This window comes from Scyliorhinus torazame, chromosome 18 (genome assembly GCF_047496885.1).
Source record: "Scyliorhinus torazame isolate Kashiwa2021f chromosome 18, sScyTor2.1, whole genome shotgun sequence".
Lineage (NCBI taxonomy): Eukaryota > Metazoa > Chordata > Chondrichthyes > Carcharhiniformes > Scyliorhinidae > Scyliorhinus > Scyliorhinus torazame.
The window spans coordinates 49499651-49517570 of record NC_092724.1 but is presented as its reverse complement, the minus strand read 5'-3'; the positions used below and the strand labels follow the sequence as shown (position 1 = coordinate 49517570).

The following is a 17920-nucleotide window of genomic DNA, read 5'->3' as shown; positions in this document are numbered from 1 at the left end:
TAAAAAATGGTTAATTACAGACATTGGAAAATATAAGCATCTGATAATAAAAAAGTGATAGTAACTTGGGTATGTAATGTTTAAGAGGACGAGAGAGTAGTGAATGGCTCATTTTATTACAGCGAGAAGGGTTCATTACTGCAAGAGGTATGCAGTGGGATACCTCCAAAGCTTGGTATTAGGAACATGATGTTCCTGTTCTATTCAAATAACCTGGACATTGGAATTTCAGACTTGGTCCTCTATCCAGATGTCAAGGATGCACTGAAGGACAATCCCAACATTCTGGACAGAGCACCATTAGGTTTCCAAATTTAGATCATTTGGATTGTTCCCATTGTCTTACATTAATGGTTACCCAGGAAAGGCATGCAACAGGCAGCTTAAATACTTCTGATTGTTGGGCACAAAAGAGCCTTGTTGCACCAATTAATCCAAGGAGATCTTGAGACATTGCAATCTGGATCTTGCCCTTTCTGGGAGAGATCCAGATTTACACATTTAAGTGAGCAGTTAGACTCACTTAATATGAATATGTCAACATATGATGCTCAAAGATTGGGAGACCTCACCCTGGTGCTGTATATTACAGGTCCACATTTGGGTGTAATGGCATGGGGTAGGGGTGGGTCTTCCAGTTCATTGGTGGCACCTGGGTGGTTGGGCTCTGGGCAGGGTGGTAGCTGGCACTACTGCTACCACCTTGGCAATGCCAGGGGCACCTGTGGGGTAAGAGAAAGCGTCTCGGTGGGCTGGAGATCGGGGTGATATTTAGGCACTTGATCTAGTCAGTGCAGAAAGCAAAATGCGACCCGCAGTGGGGCAATCCTTGCAACAAAAAAAAAAAAAAAAAAGTCCATTTTGATAGTAGGGTCATAGTCAGCACTGTAGGTGCAGAGAAACACGAAGCGTGCCCAAAACAGCGTGCTTTTTCCTGGTTAAATCATGCCAGTTATCGTTAACCTTCACTTCAAAGCAAAATACATAACAACCCAATATGGTGGGAAATTCCATGGTTTTAACATTAAAATGGAGGCTTGAATCGAATAATGTTGCAGTACATTTCTGCCAATAAAAATTCTCTTCTGCTCACTAAACTGTGCTCAGAGGACTGGTATCCCAGCCCTAGCACTGTGGCAGGAATTCTATAAAATGGATGGCTTTAACCAAGGGGAGAAAAGCACCTTTTTTTTTTATTTTTTATTTTTTTAAAGAATTGTTATACTGCATTTACACAGTCAGACTTTTGAAGCTTAATGCTGTTTATTAATTTCCAAAAACTATACAAAATCTAATAGTAGTTTAATCTTGTGGTCTAACCATTTACAATAATAGACAGGTTGGCATCTATTCTTGAACGACATCCATTGCAATTGCCTCGGACTCAGTCAGTTGAGGGGCGAACGGACCCACCAGCCAGTTGAGGGGAGTGTTGTGAAGCACATAATCCATCACCCCATCCATGGACTCCCGAATCTTCAGCATTTGCTCTCTGCTTTGCACCAGGAGCTGCCCAGAGAGATCACCGAAGGAATTGGCAGCAGAGAAGGAGGAGTGGATGGTCTCTGCGGTGCTGCGGATCTGCTGCATTTTATCTTGAATGTGCTGAGGGAGGCCGTGTACGTTTGAAACCAGGGTCAAGCAGGTGGTCTGCAGTTGCTGGGTGAGGCTGCGAGTCATGGATAATGTTTGGGATTCAAGCTGCTACAATACAAAAGAAACATTTAGGGAGTGATTCTCCAGAAACCTCCCAGTTCATTTGTGGCAGGCGAGTTCCCCCACTGCTATTCAATGACAGTTATTTCTTTGGGCCCTGGAGAGCTGCTCACTGGCTTAGCCCACACTTGCACTGGGGAGCAGAACTCAGGTTGGGCCACTATTTTGAAAGGATGCCCCAATCAATCAGTGAGCTTGTGGGTCCCTCACATCACCCACCACTGGGCAATGTCAGCCCCCACATACCCCTAGTCAGGACACCCAGCTATGGGCTCCCACTCATCAGGTCCCCTCCCCATCCCCCTTATAGCACCCCCACCTGTCATTCTCTCTCTCCCCCCCCCCCCCCCCCTTGAGGCCCCGACTTACCTGCCTGGCACTGCCCCCCCCCAACCACCACACATTATGGGCATGACCCCCTTGCCCATGCCACTGTCTGTTGGGCACCCTGACAGTGCTCCTGCCAGCACCATCAGGGCACCTTAGCAGTGCCAGTATTCCAGGGAGGCGGTCAGGGAGCCACCCTGCACTTACCCCAGACCACCCAGGGGTGCCCGATGGCCCGGGCGACCCCACAGTTGCTGTTCTGCCTGGTCCACATTGGAGGCAACCCATCCGCGGCGGCGAGTGGATAACAGGCAAGTTCGAAGCCGGTTTAAAACTGGCTTCAGCGTGTGCAGTTGGTCAAGCCCCTGGTGGGTGGTTTCAGATTCCGACGCCTCACAGTTCTTACCCCTGGTTTCTGGGTCCCTTCTTCCTCCTCCGCTTGACCTTTTGGTTGCTTCTTCTGCCAGTCAGCCCAGGTCTGATGCAGTTTCTCCCGAACCTCATGCAGCTTCTGATTTGCTGAATCTACTCCTTTCTTTGCCAATTCAATCTGCAATAGGAGCTGGTCATTAAAAAAAGGGCAGAAAATTTGAACTGGCAGACCAACAGCTCTTAATATAACATGTCAGCTTAAGGATTCCAGTTTTAAAAATGGACATCCTGGATTGGAACAAAGTTAGCTAGGATGTAGAAGCCTAGACAAAATCTAAAAGGCACCACCGATTTCACATGAAAGGACGAGCTTTCAAAATGGTTACACTTTAGTATTTGACTGACTGCTTAAGTCATTGTGGCAACAGTGCAATAATTCAGTGGCCATTTCCTCCCTACGTTGACACTACCACCAGGAAAGCACAACAGCGCCTCAATTCAGTCAATTTCCTCTATTCCTCTCCACGTTGATGCTACCACCAAGAAAGCACAACAGCGCCTATACTTCCTCAGGAAACTTTTCAGCATGTCCACATCAACTCTTACCAACTTTTAAAGATGCACCATAGAAAGCATCCTAACTGGCTGCATCACAGCCTGGTATGGCAACCGCTCGGCCATGACCACAAGAAACGAGAGTAGTGAACACCGCCCAGTCCATCACTGGCTCCATCTACACCTCCTGCTGCCTGGGGAAAACGGGCAGCATAATCAAAGACCACTCCCACCCGGTTTACTCACTCTTCCAACTTCTTCCATCGGCAGGAGATACAGTAGTCGGCGAACACACACGAACAGACTCAAAAACAGCTCTTCCCCACTGTTACCAGACTCTTAAATGACCCTCTTATGGACTGACCTCATTAACACTGCACCCTGTATGCTTCATCCGATGCCGGTGCCTATGTAGTTACATTGTATACCTGGTGTTGTGTGTTGTGTTGCCCTATCATGTATTTTCTTTTATTCCCTTTTCTTCCCATGTACTTAAATGATTGTTGAGCTGCTCGCAGAAAAATCTTTTCACTGTACCTTGGTACACGTGACAATAAACAAATCCAATCTACTGAAGGCCAGGTTTAATCTTGGCAAAACAAGAGGCTCTAATCTAGACTATGGCAATACAAGTAAAACTCAGTTTTAAATTCCATTTGAAACAGCACATGCAGCCATCTCTTCCAGTGCTTCTGCTAGCCGTTTTGTAGAGCAGCTCCACTCCCTTGATGGATCCCATTAGTGCTGCTGATTATTTCCCCCACCACCCCTGCCCCCAAACACAAACTAAACCAAGTTCTACGTTCAGAAAATTGCATCCACACCCTTCAAGGGCTATGCCCTTCCTAAATGGTCATACTCCAAATTGAACTCCATACTCTAGCTGAGTAAGTGAGGTTTACTTCACTTGCATGCAATTCCAAGAACAATCAAGGGATTTTGTGAAAAACAACCTCAAAACATATCTTGCTACCATCTAGGATGCGAGTACATACAGGTCTCTGTTCCTCCATCCCACGGAAATTGCCACTGTCTTCTCAGGTCTCATTCAGACATCCCACTGAAAATTAAACCATTAGTTTTTGCCTCATTCTTCCTACCAAAAGATTTTGCACTTTTTGGGCATCTTTCAGCTGCAATTTTACCTGCCCCTTTCACCAATCTGTATTCCCTGGAGGTCTGTTAATATCTTCACTTTACTACATTTGTATTTTAGGCCACCCTCTAACTTGGATGTTTATGTACAAATCCAGGTCAATCTATTGGTCCCACTACCAAACCTCATGGGAACACCACTGTATACATCCCACCCCAGTGGACTGGTTCACTCCTGCCAGTTTACCCCACAAGCTTAATAGTTCTTGCGTTCTTTACTCAAAACTCAATCTATTACATCAAAGTTGACAAATATTGATCTCATTTTAACCTATAGTTTTAGATGCCCTTTTCACAATCATGGGAATGTTATAGTTATCTATCGAAGGTCTATTTTTTTTTTCCCCCCAGTGATAATTTCTTACCAAACTGTTGAAATCCAATTCACCTGGGTCAGATCTTTTCAGCTTTGTACATGCTCTCTCTAAATTTTGTACAATTAACCTTTTGGGACCAATGCCTAAATCTACTGGAGGCATAACCAGGTTCATCATACATTAGAACAGGTCCCAAGAGTCAGAAGTCTTTCCACGGCACTGTATTCAGCCTCTTTACTCCCCTCCTATACTAATCTTCTGGACATGCTGTGGTCCTGTGCAGTCATTTCCCAGGCCAAGGGCTTGCTGCTACTGGTGTAACAGATATTTCTAACTCAGTCTACATGGATTCTTTTGAAAGTGTGTGTAAAACAAGGATCGTTCCAGGATTCTCCAAATCGAACTACCATTTACCCAAAAGGTATGCTCTGGACAATTGTGGGGAAGTGGGTAGGACAATGTCTGCTGCCAAAAGTCACTGGTCTCACTGAAGTGGCTAAATATCTCTCTCAACCTTTCTGCACCCGAGTGCACAGGTCAGAAGTCTCCTTTTGTAGTCATTACTCCTGGAGCAGGTTGCTAGTCTGTCATCAGGGGCTTTACCCCACAAAACATAGCTACACACATACAGACAAAAGGGGCTGTGAGGCAGCAGTGCTAACGACAAAAGGAGCTCTACACTGATCAATAACCATTTCTTCCAGAGGCAATGAACCAGGTGGCAGCTCAATGTCAAAAACCACCTGGCATCAACAGCAAATCTTACCAGATCCATGGTGTTGTGAAGCTGAGCCATGGTGTCTTGGCTGCTTTGCCTGGCCTCCTGCATCTTAGATGTGGAGTGCTGGTATGCTCGATGACGCACCTTAGAAGATAAAGATCCCAAGCGCACGTAGTAACTCTGCAACGGTGCTGGGGCCACCTCAACACCTTCAACAGAAGTGGCCAGTTTTGCTGAAACCACAGAAGCTTACAATCAATCAAGACCATCATTCAAGAGGCAATTATTTTTCCTGGTAACATAGTGGGAGATGTCCCAGGTATGCATGATCCACAAAACAATCCAACCATTACTCAATATGGATATTGCCAACAGCTCAGTCATTGTGATGTTCAAAACAGATTTCTGAGTAACATCATAAGAGTTATGGGTGTTAAAAGGCATTGAAGTGTCACGATCATATGAAATGATAGCATATTCAATGGGCTGAATGGCCTACACCTGTATGTTCATTCAAAATGATGGAATTACCCCCATGGTTCCAAAGATAAGCCAGAGCAGAATTCCAGGTTCAGCCCCCTATTAGAGTTCAGCTTCAATTAAGTTACTGGAATTTAGGGGGGGGGGGGGGGCGCTTTCCACTGGCTGCTATTCCCTAGCACAAAAAAAGATGGTTATGGCTGTTGGATGTCCATCATTTTAGTGTCCGACACCCAACCTTCAGCTGTTTATGCCAATGGCATTTCCTCCATCATAACAATCAGAGCGGGATGTCTGCTGATGGATTGGGAGCATTTGGCCAGTTGGCTGAACAGCTGGTTTGATGCAGAACAAGGTCAACGAGGGTTCAATTCAGCTAAGATTTTCATGGAAGGCCCCACCTCAACCTTACCCTCCCCAGGTTAAACTACCACCAGTCAGTTCTACCTCTCAAAGGGAAAGCAGCCCATGATCATCTGGGACTATGGTGACTTTACAATTTATGAGCAATTGTGAAATTCAAAATGTTGGTATGCAGCAAGCCTTGCACAACATTTCAGTTTGGGTCAAAAAGTAATATTTGCATAGTGCAGCAATATCAAAAAACCCACATCCCCTCTTCAATGGAATTGCCAAATCCCCCATAGTCAGCTGGAAGTCGAACAAAATAGACTTCATTTGTTTTGTGCTCAATGTCCCACCAAACACAAGAGGTCAATTTTCAGTCATAAACAGTTAATATGGGAGAAAAAGTCAAATCTGCATTTTTTGAAGGTGGATTGCATTCAGCAGAACAGATAGGTTTTGTACTCTTGCTTTCATTTTCATGCTCCTGGCTACAGTACAATGCCCTCAAAGTTACAACTATGCAAGAGCACCACCATAAACAAACATTCCAATATTGGACAAACAGAAACTAATGAGGAGGAGCATTTATGTCACGTGCTTCAACTAGAACTTGCAATGCAATATAATCAGAATAGTTACTGGGTTTTAAGTGTATAGTTGGGGGATATTAGCCAATTGGATTAAGGATTAATTGTATTTTGGATTCGATGCTTGTACCAACAGGTATGTAGCAGTCCATAGCACAGTATTCTGCACTTCTGAAGTACTTCATAGATCTGAGAAATAGATTCAGATAAAATTCAGAGAATGCAGTGGGTTAGCACTGTGGCCTCATGGCGCCGATGTCCCAGGTTCGATCCCGGCTCTGGGCCGCTGTCCGACTGTGGCCTCACGGCGCCAAGGTCCCAGGTTCGATCCCGGCTCTGGGTCACTGTCCGTGAGTTTGCACATTCTCCCCATGTTTGCGCAAGTTTACCCCCACAACCCAAAAATGTGCAAGCTAGGTGGATTGGCCACGCTAAATTGGAAAAAATGAATTGGGTACCCCAAATTTAAAAAAGAAAAATCAGAAAATACAGTCAAAGTTGATTTTACTCACTCTATAATGACAGGTTTGTACTTGACAACTTCACTAAGGTGCACAACATGCAACTTCAGAGTCAACAAAGTAGACACAAAAGCAAAGTTGTAAAATGGATCCTTTCTTACTTACCCAGTTCTTCCTCAGTCATGGGAAGATAATGATCAACCATCTCTTCAGATTTATTGAGTGCACTGTCCACACCAGTGACCACCATCTGCCCTACTTTGGATGCCATGACAGTATTAACTCCTTCTGCCATGACGATCTTGGTCTTTTCAATGCTACCATGCACTGCCCCCTTGGCCATGTCCACTACCCCAGTCACTGTGTTGGAGACAGCATCTTTGGCTCCTGTTATTGTGGATGAAACCAGTTCTTTGGTATCAGCAACAATCTGTAAAAAGAGAATAATTCAGAACACAAAAAAGGAGTGCTGAGTCAGCATTAAGAGCACATGTGTTTCCTAGTCTGGAAGGGACTTGCATTTAGACAATATTCACCTCAAAGTCCCAAGAGTGCTTTAACAACCAAATGAAGGAGAGTTGGTTAGGAAAATGGAGAGAAATTCCATTTCAATAGTGTTGGGGAATGATTTTCATATGAGCACCAAGGGACAAACAGGGCCGCAGTTCTGAAAACACAAGCACAGGATGTCCAGGGCTGACTGAGGCTTTTAGTCTCAACAACAACAAAAAAAAAAGCGAGCCAGCACTGGCCAGAGTCAAAGTTCTTATAACCATGGTATCCATCTGCTACTGAACCCAGCCTCCGCCATTGTTGCACAACCATGGTTTCTGGAGGTAAGGCACTCTTGGATTGGTAGACATTTTGCATTTAAAAAAAAAAGTACAAAATTGGAACAGTCAACATGGTCAATGGATTCAACTCTGCTGGACTTCGATTAAAAAGGAATTCAATTGATACATTGGAATTAGTATTTACTTTTAACCCACGAGATCACAAAAGTCAACATGGTTCATACTAGGCGAGTTGGCACAGGGACAAGGTGTGCGTTGGGGGCATGGTTATAAAGGGCCATGGGGTTGAGTGAGGGGTAATGGGTTGAAGGGAAATGAGGATGCATGAATGGTGGTTGGGGGGGGGGGGGGTAGGGTATGCCCAACTTCAATCCAGCCTTTGCCTACCTAATGTAATCGTTTAGGTCAATGAATGCTGGCATGTGTCAGGGATGGCCATATCAAGAATAATAATCTGCAGGGTTATTTTGTAGATGTTTCTTACCTGGGGTGTGGACTGTTGAAGAATTGGAAGCTTCTCTTCCAGTTTATCCAGGCCTTTACAGGCATATTCATTAGCTGCTGTAACTGAGCACAGAAATGAAATAGAACCTTGGCTTAGAGACAAACATGTAAAAATACTTGTCCAGTTGGTTCACCAAGTTATTGAAAAATATTCTATACTTGTGCTCAAGCTAGTTTTTAAAAACTCAATCTTGAAACGAGTTCAGTAAGATATGGAATCTTATAGCAGTTGCATTTTACTCTGCACTACTCACAATCATGGCAATGACTGCTATTTGCTTGGTCATTCCAGACAGGAAAATGACAGAAAATTGGAAGCTGGAGCCAGATTTAAAAAAACTATACATAAGTAGTACGAGGTCAGAGTTATAATCATTACTGGCATTTAGGAAATGGGTCACATTTAGTAGGCTGCTGGCCAATATTACATACCAATTGGTTTGTCACAACTGAATAATCTGGACCTGGGCCCAGATTTGCTGTAACTAATATTGCAGACGACAGTTTATAAATGCAACAGTAAAATGCAAACGGAGCCGATACTTACTCTTCAGTAAAGAGACGCAAGACCTTTGCACATGGCAAGGGCTTACCAAAGAATAAGATGAATGGGCTGCAGGTCTTACTCCTGATGCTGTGACCCACATTCCCAAGTGGGCGAATAATTTTGTGACATTTGTTGAAAGATCGTAGAATTTACAGTGCAGAAGGAGGCCATTCGGCCCATCGAGTCTGCACCGGCTCTTGGAAAGAGCATCCTACCTAAGCCCATACCACCCTATCCCCATAACCCAGTAACCCCACTCGACCAACCCTCAGGGAAATTTTGGACACCAAGGGCAATTTATCATGGCCAATCCACCCAACCTGCACACCTTTGGACTGTGGAAGGAAAGCGGAGTACCCGGAGGAAACCCACGCACACACTGAGGGGACGTGCAGACTCCGCACAGACAGTGACCCAGCTGGGAATCGAACCTGGGACCCTGGAGCTGTGAAGCAATTGGTTAGCACAACTTAACCAAGACAACTTAAGATCTTTCTCTCTCTCCCCCCCCCCCCCCCCCCCCAATAGCGCCATGGAATTTCTTATAGCCAAGGAGATTATGGGGCCTTGGTGCATCATTCCCTCAGTAATCCATGAAGTCTCAGCCTAAACTATGAGCTCAACCTGGATTTTACCCACCCATCAACCACATTAGAGTTACAGAGCACCAAGACTAGGAGTGAGACCCTCTTATTGGTTTTTAAGGTAATTTGCATTTACTTCAAAAGTTCTGGTAATTTTAATTATTGTCAAGTTCAATTTCTATCAATTCAGTAGACAGGTTGGAACAAATGGATGGTTAAAACAAAATCCAACTTTTCCATGATAGGGGAAGGGGGGGGGGGGGGTCCTACTAACTCCTAGAGTCAACCATTAGAGTTGATTTTTAATCAAAAGACACTAATGTAAGTCAGCTGTAGTAATGTTCTTACTTTGAGGTTCCAGCTGGTCTATAATTGGTTTAGCACCACTGACAGCCACAGCAGATATGGTCTTCACTCCCTGCTCAGCAACATCGCAGACAGTCTTCACATATGGGTGGTTCTCCTTGGTGCTATTGTACACAGCTGATACCATGTCGTAGGCCGAGCTCACAAGTGGCAGGCTGGTCACTCTGCTCACCACATTCTGAAACACACAAGTTGTGGAATCACGAGATCATTTCACAGCAAATCATTCCAATAATTCCAATGATACAAGGGGGAAAGAGTGCAAACAAAACATAGTACACACGGATTCCAGAAGTCACATGCCCTCCTACCTTCATCTGCTCTTCCCCCAGAGTCATTGATCTCAAAGCAGAGCCCATGGCTACCCCACTTGCTCAGATCCAGGCTATCACTACATTTCAGGCTGAGCCCCACTTTTGCCTCTCACAGCAAGAACTAACCCCTCGGTCCAGTGCTCGCACCGTGCAGAGCCCTTGGGGCTACCATGTTACCAGATGGTAAAAGAATCAGCATTCAATATCCAGCAGTCTTTCATCTCCACCAGGTTTTGGCCATCTTCTACTAAATCCATTAACATTTTGCATTTCCTAAATCTGCTGGATTGCTTCTAATTGTTACTAAAAGATGGTAGGCACCCAGCTAATTTGAAAAGGTTAGAAATCCTCAGTATAAAGGCACATCCAGGTACAGTTTGTGTTCAGTTGGGTTACTGCCTGCATGGGAAGCGGTTCAATTCTGGCCTTGCATTACTGCCCGTGTGGAGTTTGCACTTTCTCCCCATGTCTGCAAGAGCTTCCTCCCAGTCCAAAGGCATGCAGGTAAGATAGGGTTATGGGGGTAGGGTAAGGGAGTGGGCATTGGTATCTTACTCTTTCAGAAGGCCTTTCAACACAGCAGCACACTGGTTAGCACTGTTGCTTGACAGCACCAGGTTATTCCTGGCTTGGGTCACTGTCTGTGCAGAGTCTGCATGTTCTCCCAGTGTCTGCGTAGGTTTCCTCCAGGTGCTCTGGTTTCCTCAAGTTCCGAAAGGCAGGCTTGTTAGGCGAATTAGACATTCTGAATTCTCCCTTGGGTGTACCCAAACAGGCGCCAGAGTGTGGCAACTAGGGGATGTTCACAGTAACTTCATTACTTGTGACACTAATAAAGATTATTTTATTAAAAAATTATAACAGAGGGTCAGTGGTGCAGACTTTGGGCCAAATGGCCTCCTTCACCACTGTAGCAATTCTGTGAAATAGTTCGGTGTTGTGCTGAAAGATCATTCTAAAGATAGCACCACAAGTCAGTACTCTGGAATGATAGGAAGTCAGTCCAAATAGGTAATATGAAGGTCCCACTAGTTTCCAGTGGAATATTGTTAGACATCAAGGAGCTCCTTCAAAACAATTATACCCAAAATAAAAATAAACAACAATCAAGAATTACCAATTGGGTCTCTTAATGCCCCCAGTTGATCCAATGAAAGCACCTAGGGCGCGATTCTCCACTCCCACGCTAGTTGGGAGAATCGCCTGGGCCGCCGGTCCGACACCCTCCCAAGCGGCGGGAACGGGCCGGTCGAGTTTCGCGGGCCAGAGAATCGCCGGAGATACCCAAAATGGCAATTCTCCAGCACCCCCACGATTCTGAGGCCCGGATGGGCAGAGCAGCCAGGCCAAAATGGCAGGTTCCCCCGGCACAGTCCACACCTGGTCACCGCAGTAGTGGGCAGTGCGTGAACGCTGGGGGGGGGGGGGGGTGGGGGGGGGGGGGGTGGCGACCTGCAATCGGTGCCCACCGATCGTCGGGCCGTCCTCTCTGAAGGAGGACCTCCTTCCTTCCGCGGCCCCACAAGACCCGTCCCCCATCTTCTTGCAGGGCGGATTGGGACAGGACGGCAACCACGCATGCGTGGGTTGGCGCTGGCCAACCCGCGCATGACGTCCGTCATGCGGCGTCGGCCACGTCATCTATGCGGCGCCGCTTTTACGCGGGCGACAAGGCCTGGCGCGGGTAGATGACGCGGCCCCGATACTGGCCCATTGTCAGGGCCTGAAATCGGTCGGGACCGGGGCCATTCCACGCCGTCGTGAATCTCGACGGCGCAGCCACTTCGGCGTGGGGATGGAGAATGTCTGAAGATTAAAATCAACCTCACGAGAGAATCAAATGGATCACAAGTTGCAAATCAGATTCTGGAAAAGTAGCAAATGTGACCCCACTATTGAAGGGAAGCAGGTACAACACTTGGATTTCCAGAAGGCATTTGACCAGGTGCCTCCACATTAAAGCCCAGTTGTGTAGGGGGCAACATTTTGGCTGACCATCAGAAAACCTGTGCATACGAGTGTTTTTCTGAGACAGGATAATGAGAAGTGGAGTCCTACAGGGGTCAGTGCTGGGCCTCAAAACGTTTTACAATTTCAGTGACAAGGGGTGTGAAGGCACAGTAGCTAAATTTGCAAATGACAAAGATAGGTGGATAGTATGCAGTGAAGAACAAGAGGATACAAGGATGTTGGAGACCCATGTAGAAAGGTTTGCGTTTGGGCAAAAATCTAGTAAAGGAGTATGATGCAGAAAAAAATGTGAAGTTGCTCACTTGGGCAGGAAGAATAAAGAGCAGAGTATTTAAAATGGAGAACAACTGCAGAATGCCACAGAGGACTCGCATGCATTATGCAGGTAGACAAATAAGTAAGAAGGGGGATTTCCAGCAGCAGCCATGTGTGGTTGCACATTTGGTGGCTCCCAAGGTAGATTTTTTCTGTCCTTCCCAAGCCAATTGTAGTGTTGGAGGGCCCAAGGAATGTAATACACCTCTGGTGGAAGTCTCATCAGACAAAGAAGAAACAGAAACTGGAGCAAATTCTCGTGATGTGACACAAGAGAAGATGGCAGAGAGCAAGGGGGCAGTGCTGCCTGCCCAGTGGTTGATGGAGCAGCCGCTGGAATTCCTCAATGGAAAATTGCAGCAAGAGGGGAAGAATGCCTCATAGGGTCCATCAACCAAACAAACATGGCCAAGGTGGTGGAGCAGCTTAGGGTGGCAATCGAGCAGATGGAGCTCAGGACCTGGCGATCTAAAAGGTGGAAGAGTTGATGGTGGAGCATGCAGATCGGTTGACCTCGCTGGAGGGAGAGATAGGGATGTCGTTGAGCAGCCAGAAGAGGCTGAGGGAGAAGCTGGAGAACTACTCCAGGAGGCAAAATCTGCAAATTTGTGAGGGTGCCAAGGGCATTAAGGTGCAGAGGTCTTGTGACGACATGCTGGAGAAGCTGGTGAGAGGGGGGGGGCCAAAGCTGGATCAAGCACAGGGGCAATGTGGAGGCTGCAGAGGGGGGGGGGGGGGGTCACCAAAGGTGATGCTGTATCGGTTCTTGGATGAGGAGACGATAGAGGTGGGCGAGGCAGACCAAGAAGTGTACCTGGGAGAGGAGTGAGCTGCGGATTTACTAGGACCTGATTCAGAGCTGGCCAAACATAAGCAGATAAAGGCCTAAGGCCGTTACCCACTACAGGAATGGGGTGAAATTTGGAGTTTTGACACACCAAAAGCAAGAATTGTATTTTGACTCATTGGAGGAGGCGATGGACTTTATGGGAGACCATGGTCTGGGAGGAGTGCAAGGACATTGAACTGTGGAGAAGAGTTGGATTGGGGCAGTGTACGACAGGGGAGCAGTGACAGAGAGTGTGCCATCTGTTTTGTTTGCTGGTGGGCAGAATAATGAAAGATAGCCAGGGGCTATCCCTGGAAATATCCTCTGCACCCTCTCAAGGAACTGCCATCAATTTTCCAACCTGTGACTAGACCAGGGAATTACATTAGGTGCTGTATAAATTCCCATTTTGTCCTGAATACCTTAGAAGCCCAAGATCCCATATGTTTTACTAATTATTCTCTCAACATACCTTCAAAGGATCCAGGCACAAGAACCCCTAGCCAGAGAACTCCTATAGTTGGGGGTGGGGGGAGGAAAGGGAACAGTAAGTACAACTAAAGGGCCAAGTGCTAAGTAGGTGAAAGGGCACTGGGGGGGGGGGGGGGGGGTAGGGAAAGTTTAAAATTCTAAATTTGCTGTTTACACTCTTAAAAAAATTAGTGTTTATGTTGAAACAGACCTCCGATATACACAGTACACATTTTCCTACTTTTATATAAAAACAGATAATGAATTCGGTCAAAGGTCGCAACAGCTCATAGAAATAATCAGTGAGTAAGATTTGCCAGCAGGGGCAGAGAGCGGTTCCTGAACTCGTGATAGTTGGATCATTATCTTACACAATGAGGTCTTCCCGCAAGAGTAACTAGTCTATGGGTCACCGAGTCAGAAAGCTGGAATTACACAGACCCACAGTTTCAGTACCTGCTGTTCTCCGTTCTCCTGGGACTCGGGTAGTTTGGAGACTTCAATGTTTTCGGCCACTTCTGACGCCATAACAAAACCGACGAAGTCTAATGGAAAGAAATTGGGATGGGAGAAAAGAATTAGCTAGTTTAACTCTCAGTCCGAGGGAGGGACGAAGTTAGAGTAAAGCCACTTGTCTCCACTGATTAAAGACTGAGGCAGAGTCAGGGCAACTTTTACAGTAACAAGTTGGGCGAAATCCCACAATTAAAAGTTTGCCACAGCCTTCGAACTGAAATAAATACCACCAGAACGGAACAATAAAAGCTCCATCGAACTTTTTGGAACATGAAGACAAAGTCTGAAACCTGCAAAGTCAAACAGGCAAAAAAATATAGTTTCTCACCTTACGAAATTGTCTTAAAAATATGCTCTGAGTCTCTCTCGCTCTCGACACAATTTAAACACCAAGTCCACAGCAGTGACTTTATAAAGAACCATCCGACATTATCGGGGCGGGGCACACTTCCTGATTGATAACAGATCTGACCAATCCACATTGAAAGAGTGAAATTTAATGAGGCACCGATCAATCAAAGAGTACAGAGGCGTGTCGTGGCCCGTGTCAATCTGGACTGAGCGCAAGTCTGAAGTTACGGATTGTGGAACCTAGAGTTACCCCAAGAGTTTAGCAGATACGACAGACACAATAAAGACTAAAGTGTAAAGGCCACCAATGCCTTCTAAAGAACACAAAAAATAGGACCGTACCACAGAAAAATCCATAGAATCCCTACAGTGCAGAAGGAGGCCATTCGGGCCATCTGGTCTGTGCCTTCCAAAGGAACACTCTATCTAGGTCCACTCGCCTTACCCTACCTCCATAACCCCGCACATTGATCATGGCCAATCTACCCAACCTGCACATCATTGGACTGTGGGAAGAAACCGGAACACCCGGAGGAAACCCACTCAGACAAGGGGAGAACATGCAAACTCCTCACAGGCACTCACCCAAAGCCAGAGTTGAATCTGGGTCCCTGGTGCTGTGAAGCAGGAGTGCTAACCACTGTACTGCCATAACCTGTTCTGCCATTCAATGTGATCATTACTGATTTGGGGCTTAAACTCCATTTTCTCGGCCTCTCTTATCCCTCAATTCCCTGACAGACCACAAATCTGTCTATCTTGGCCTTAACTGCATTCAACGATAGAACAAAGCTCTGAAGTTAATTGAGGATAAGGAGAACCATTTGACTCCCCTGAATCCCCACCTAGCATCCCTAATACTAGGGGCAATTTTATCATGGCCAATCCACTTAATCTGCACATCTTTATACTGTGGGAGGAAACCGGAGTACCTGGAGGAAACCCACGCAGACATGGGGAGAAAGTGCAAACTCCGCATAGACAGTGACTCAAGCCGGGAATCGAACCTGGGACCCCAGAGCTGTGAAGCAACTGTGCTAACCACTGTGCTGTGCCCCCCTGTGCTACCATGCCCCCCTCACCATGTCAAACTCGAAAGTACGAAGTTCTAGGCTTATTTCCAACTGTTGTCAGTCATTATCTCCCACGTCAGGTTCAAATAAGGAGGATAACTGGCATTCAAAATTCCCCCAAATAAATTATTTTGAGAATAATTTATTTAAAACTTTGTTTATCGTTTCTCCCTCTCCTTCACAAGACCCTGAGTTGACCTGGGCCCTTACCATGAAGCTTGTCTCCCTTGAAAAACAACACTAATAAAACAAAACTTACTTTTATAAAAGCTTTAACCATTTATTTGTTTCTTTTCATTAGTATCGATACATTGAAATTGAATCATTAACCTATCGAAGGACTATAAAAAGAGGCTTGGATGTGCTGCCACCTGAACAGAAATTTTTACAATCTCCACATCTCAGGAATGTGATGAATTGCACTTCAGATATTTTCAAGATATTAGCTTCTTAAACTATCGTAAACATCTCCAGGGTTCCACTGTGTTTTGAATATTCCTCTCCTAGGAAACAGCCTTGGTTTCCACCTTGTAACTCAATATTTTGATATACGGCAGGTGTCTTGAGGATATTCATTACATTGCATCCTGTGGCTTGACGTTTCCCTTTATGGCGGCACGTTTGCACAGTGGTTAGCACTGTTTCTTCACAGCACCAGGGACCTGGATTGGGTCACTGTCTGTGCGGCGTCTGCAAGTTCTCCTCGTGCCCGTGTTGGTTTCTTCCGGGCTCTCTGGTTTCCTCCCACAAATCCCGAAAGACGTGCTTGTTAAGTGAATTGGACATTCTGAATTCTCCCTCTGTGTACCCGAACAGACGCCATAGTGTGATGACGAGGGGATTTTCACAGGAAGTTCACAGTAACTTCATTGAAGTGTTGATGTAAGCCCACTTGTGACACTGATGAAGCTTATTATCACTTGTGTGACCATGGAATACAAAGCCCAATGTATGGTCTTACCGAGTGATAGGGCAGTTTTACCAGGCCTCCTCCGGCTAATTCCGTTTGGACACTCACATGGATATCAGAGTCTTCAGGAGAGGGGGCGAGAGTGGGTGGCGTGGTAGCACAGTGGTTAGCACAGTTGCTTCACAGCTCCAGGATCCTAGGTTCAATTCCCGGCTTGGGTCACTGTCTGTGTGGAGTCTGCATGTTTTCCCCGTGTCTGCGTGAGTTTCCTCCGTATGCTCCGGTTTCCTCCTACAGTCCAAAGATGTGCAGGTTAGGTGGATTGACCATGTTAAATTGCCTGTATTGTCCAAAAAGGTTAGGTCGGGTTACTGGGTTACGCGGATAGGGTGGAGGTATGGGCTTAGGTAGGGTGCTCTAAGGGCAGCACGGTGGTGCAGTGGTTAGCACTGCTGCCTCATGGCGCCAAGGTCCCAGTTTCGATCCTGGCTCTGGGTCACTGTCTGTGTAGAGTTTGCACATTCTCCCCGTGTTTGCATGGGTTTCGCCCCCACAACCCAAAGATGTGCAGGCTAGGTGGATTGGCCACACTAAATTGCCCTTAATTGGAAAAAAATGAATTGAGTGCTTTAAATTTAAAAAAAAAGGTAGGGTGCTCTTTCCAAGGGCCAGCACGGACATGATGGGCCGAATGGCCTCCTTCTGCACTGTAAATTCTATGATTCTATGATTCTAGGAGGGAAGAAGGTATGGTGAGACGCAGCGGAGAAAAGAGAATTGAAGGATGGAAGGGGAGAGGAGTCGAGATGTGGAAGGGAAAGAGAAGAGAGTGGAGGAAAAGAGGAGGAGAAAGGAAAAGGAATTGATAAGAGATGGTAGAAGAGGAGAACAGAAGAGGCGGAAGGGGAGGGGAAAGAGATGGGAGGGGGAATGACAGACGAGAGGAGAGAAGAGGGATAAGGGGTGCAGAAGAGAGGAGGAGGTGTAGTGAAGGATGGGAGGAGAGAAGAATGGGAGGGACAGCGAAGAAAAGAGGGGTGTGGAAAAAAGGAGAGGGAAGGAGGGGATGTAGAGCGATGGGAGGGAGAAGAATGGGTTGGAAGAGGAGAATAGAAAAATTCACAAGAATGACAGAGGCTTGGATTTTTAATAAGGTTGCATATATGAAAATCCAAAATAGAAACAGAATGTGCTGTAACCACATAGCAGGCTGATCAGTAACTGTAAAGAGGAAGGGCAGATTCATGTTAATCAGCAGAACTCTTCTGTGAAAGGTATCAAGCCAAAATGTTAACCTTTGCCTTTCAGAGGTTCATGACCTTGTTGCACATTTGAC

General features: G+C 46.1%; 1 protein-coding gene across 2 annotated transcripts; it reads right to left on the bottom strand.

The window, feature by feature from the left end:
• Window positions 1-1244: 1244 nt before the first annotated feature.
• On the bottom strand, window positions 1245-14722 carry LOC140395197 (perilipin-2-like). 2 transcript variants are annotated; one of them, XM_072482725.1, is made up of 8 exons: window positions 14579-14722; window positions 14191-14279; window positions 9817-10012; window positions 8318-8400; window positions 7205-7469; window positions 5209-5396; window positions 2450-2605; window positions 1245-1704 (listed from the first exon to the last, which is right to left on the bottom strand). In XM_072482725.1, the coding sequence occupies exons 2-8, from the start codon at window positions 14260-14262 to the stop codon at window positions 1348-1350; spliced, it is 1317 nt and encodes a 438-aa protein (XP_072338826.1). In that variant the 5' UTR covers window positions 14263-14279; window positions 14579-14722; the 3' UTR covers window positions 1245-1347. The 2 variants fall into 2 exon arrangements, with proteins under 2 accessions (XP_072338826.1, XP_072338828.1); XM_072482727.1 differs by having other exon boundaries at window positions 2450-2593.
• Between the last annotated feature and the right edge of the window lie 3198 nt (window positions 14723-17920).

What these genes read in the sequence shown, in the direction of transcription:
- LOC140395197 (XM_072482725.1), bottom strand. Translation starts at nt 14,262, where the DNA reads ATGGCGTCAGAAGTGGCCGAAAACATTGAAGTCTCCAAACTACCCGAG. An exon ending in TTCACAACACCATGGATCTG is followed by an intron (nt 2,606 to 5,208) that starts GTAAGATTTGCT and finishes TTTAATGACCAG; the next exon opens with CTCCTATTGCAGATTGAATT. An exon ending in AAGGGACCCAGAAACCAGGG is followed by an intron (nt 1,705 to 2,449) that starts GTAAGAACTGTG and finishes TTTGTATTGTAG; the next exon opens with CAGCTTGAATCCCAAACATT.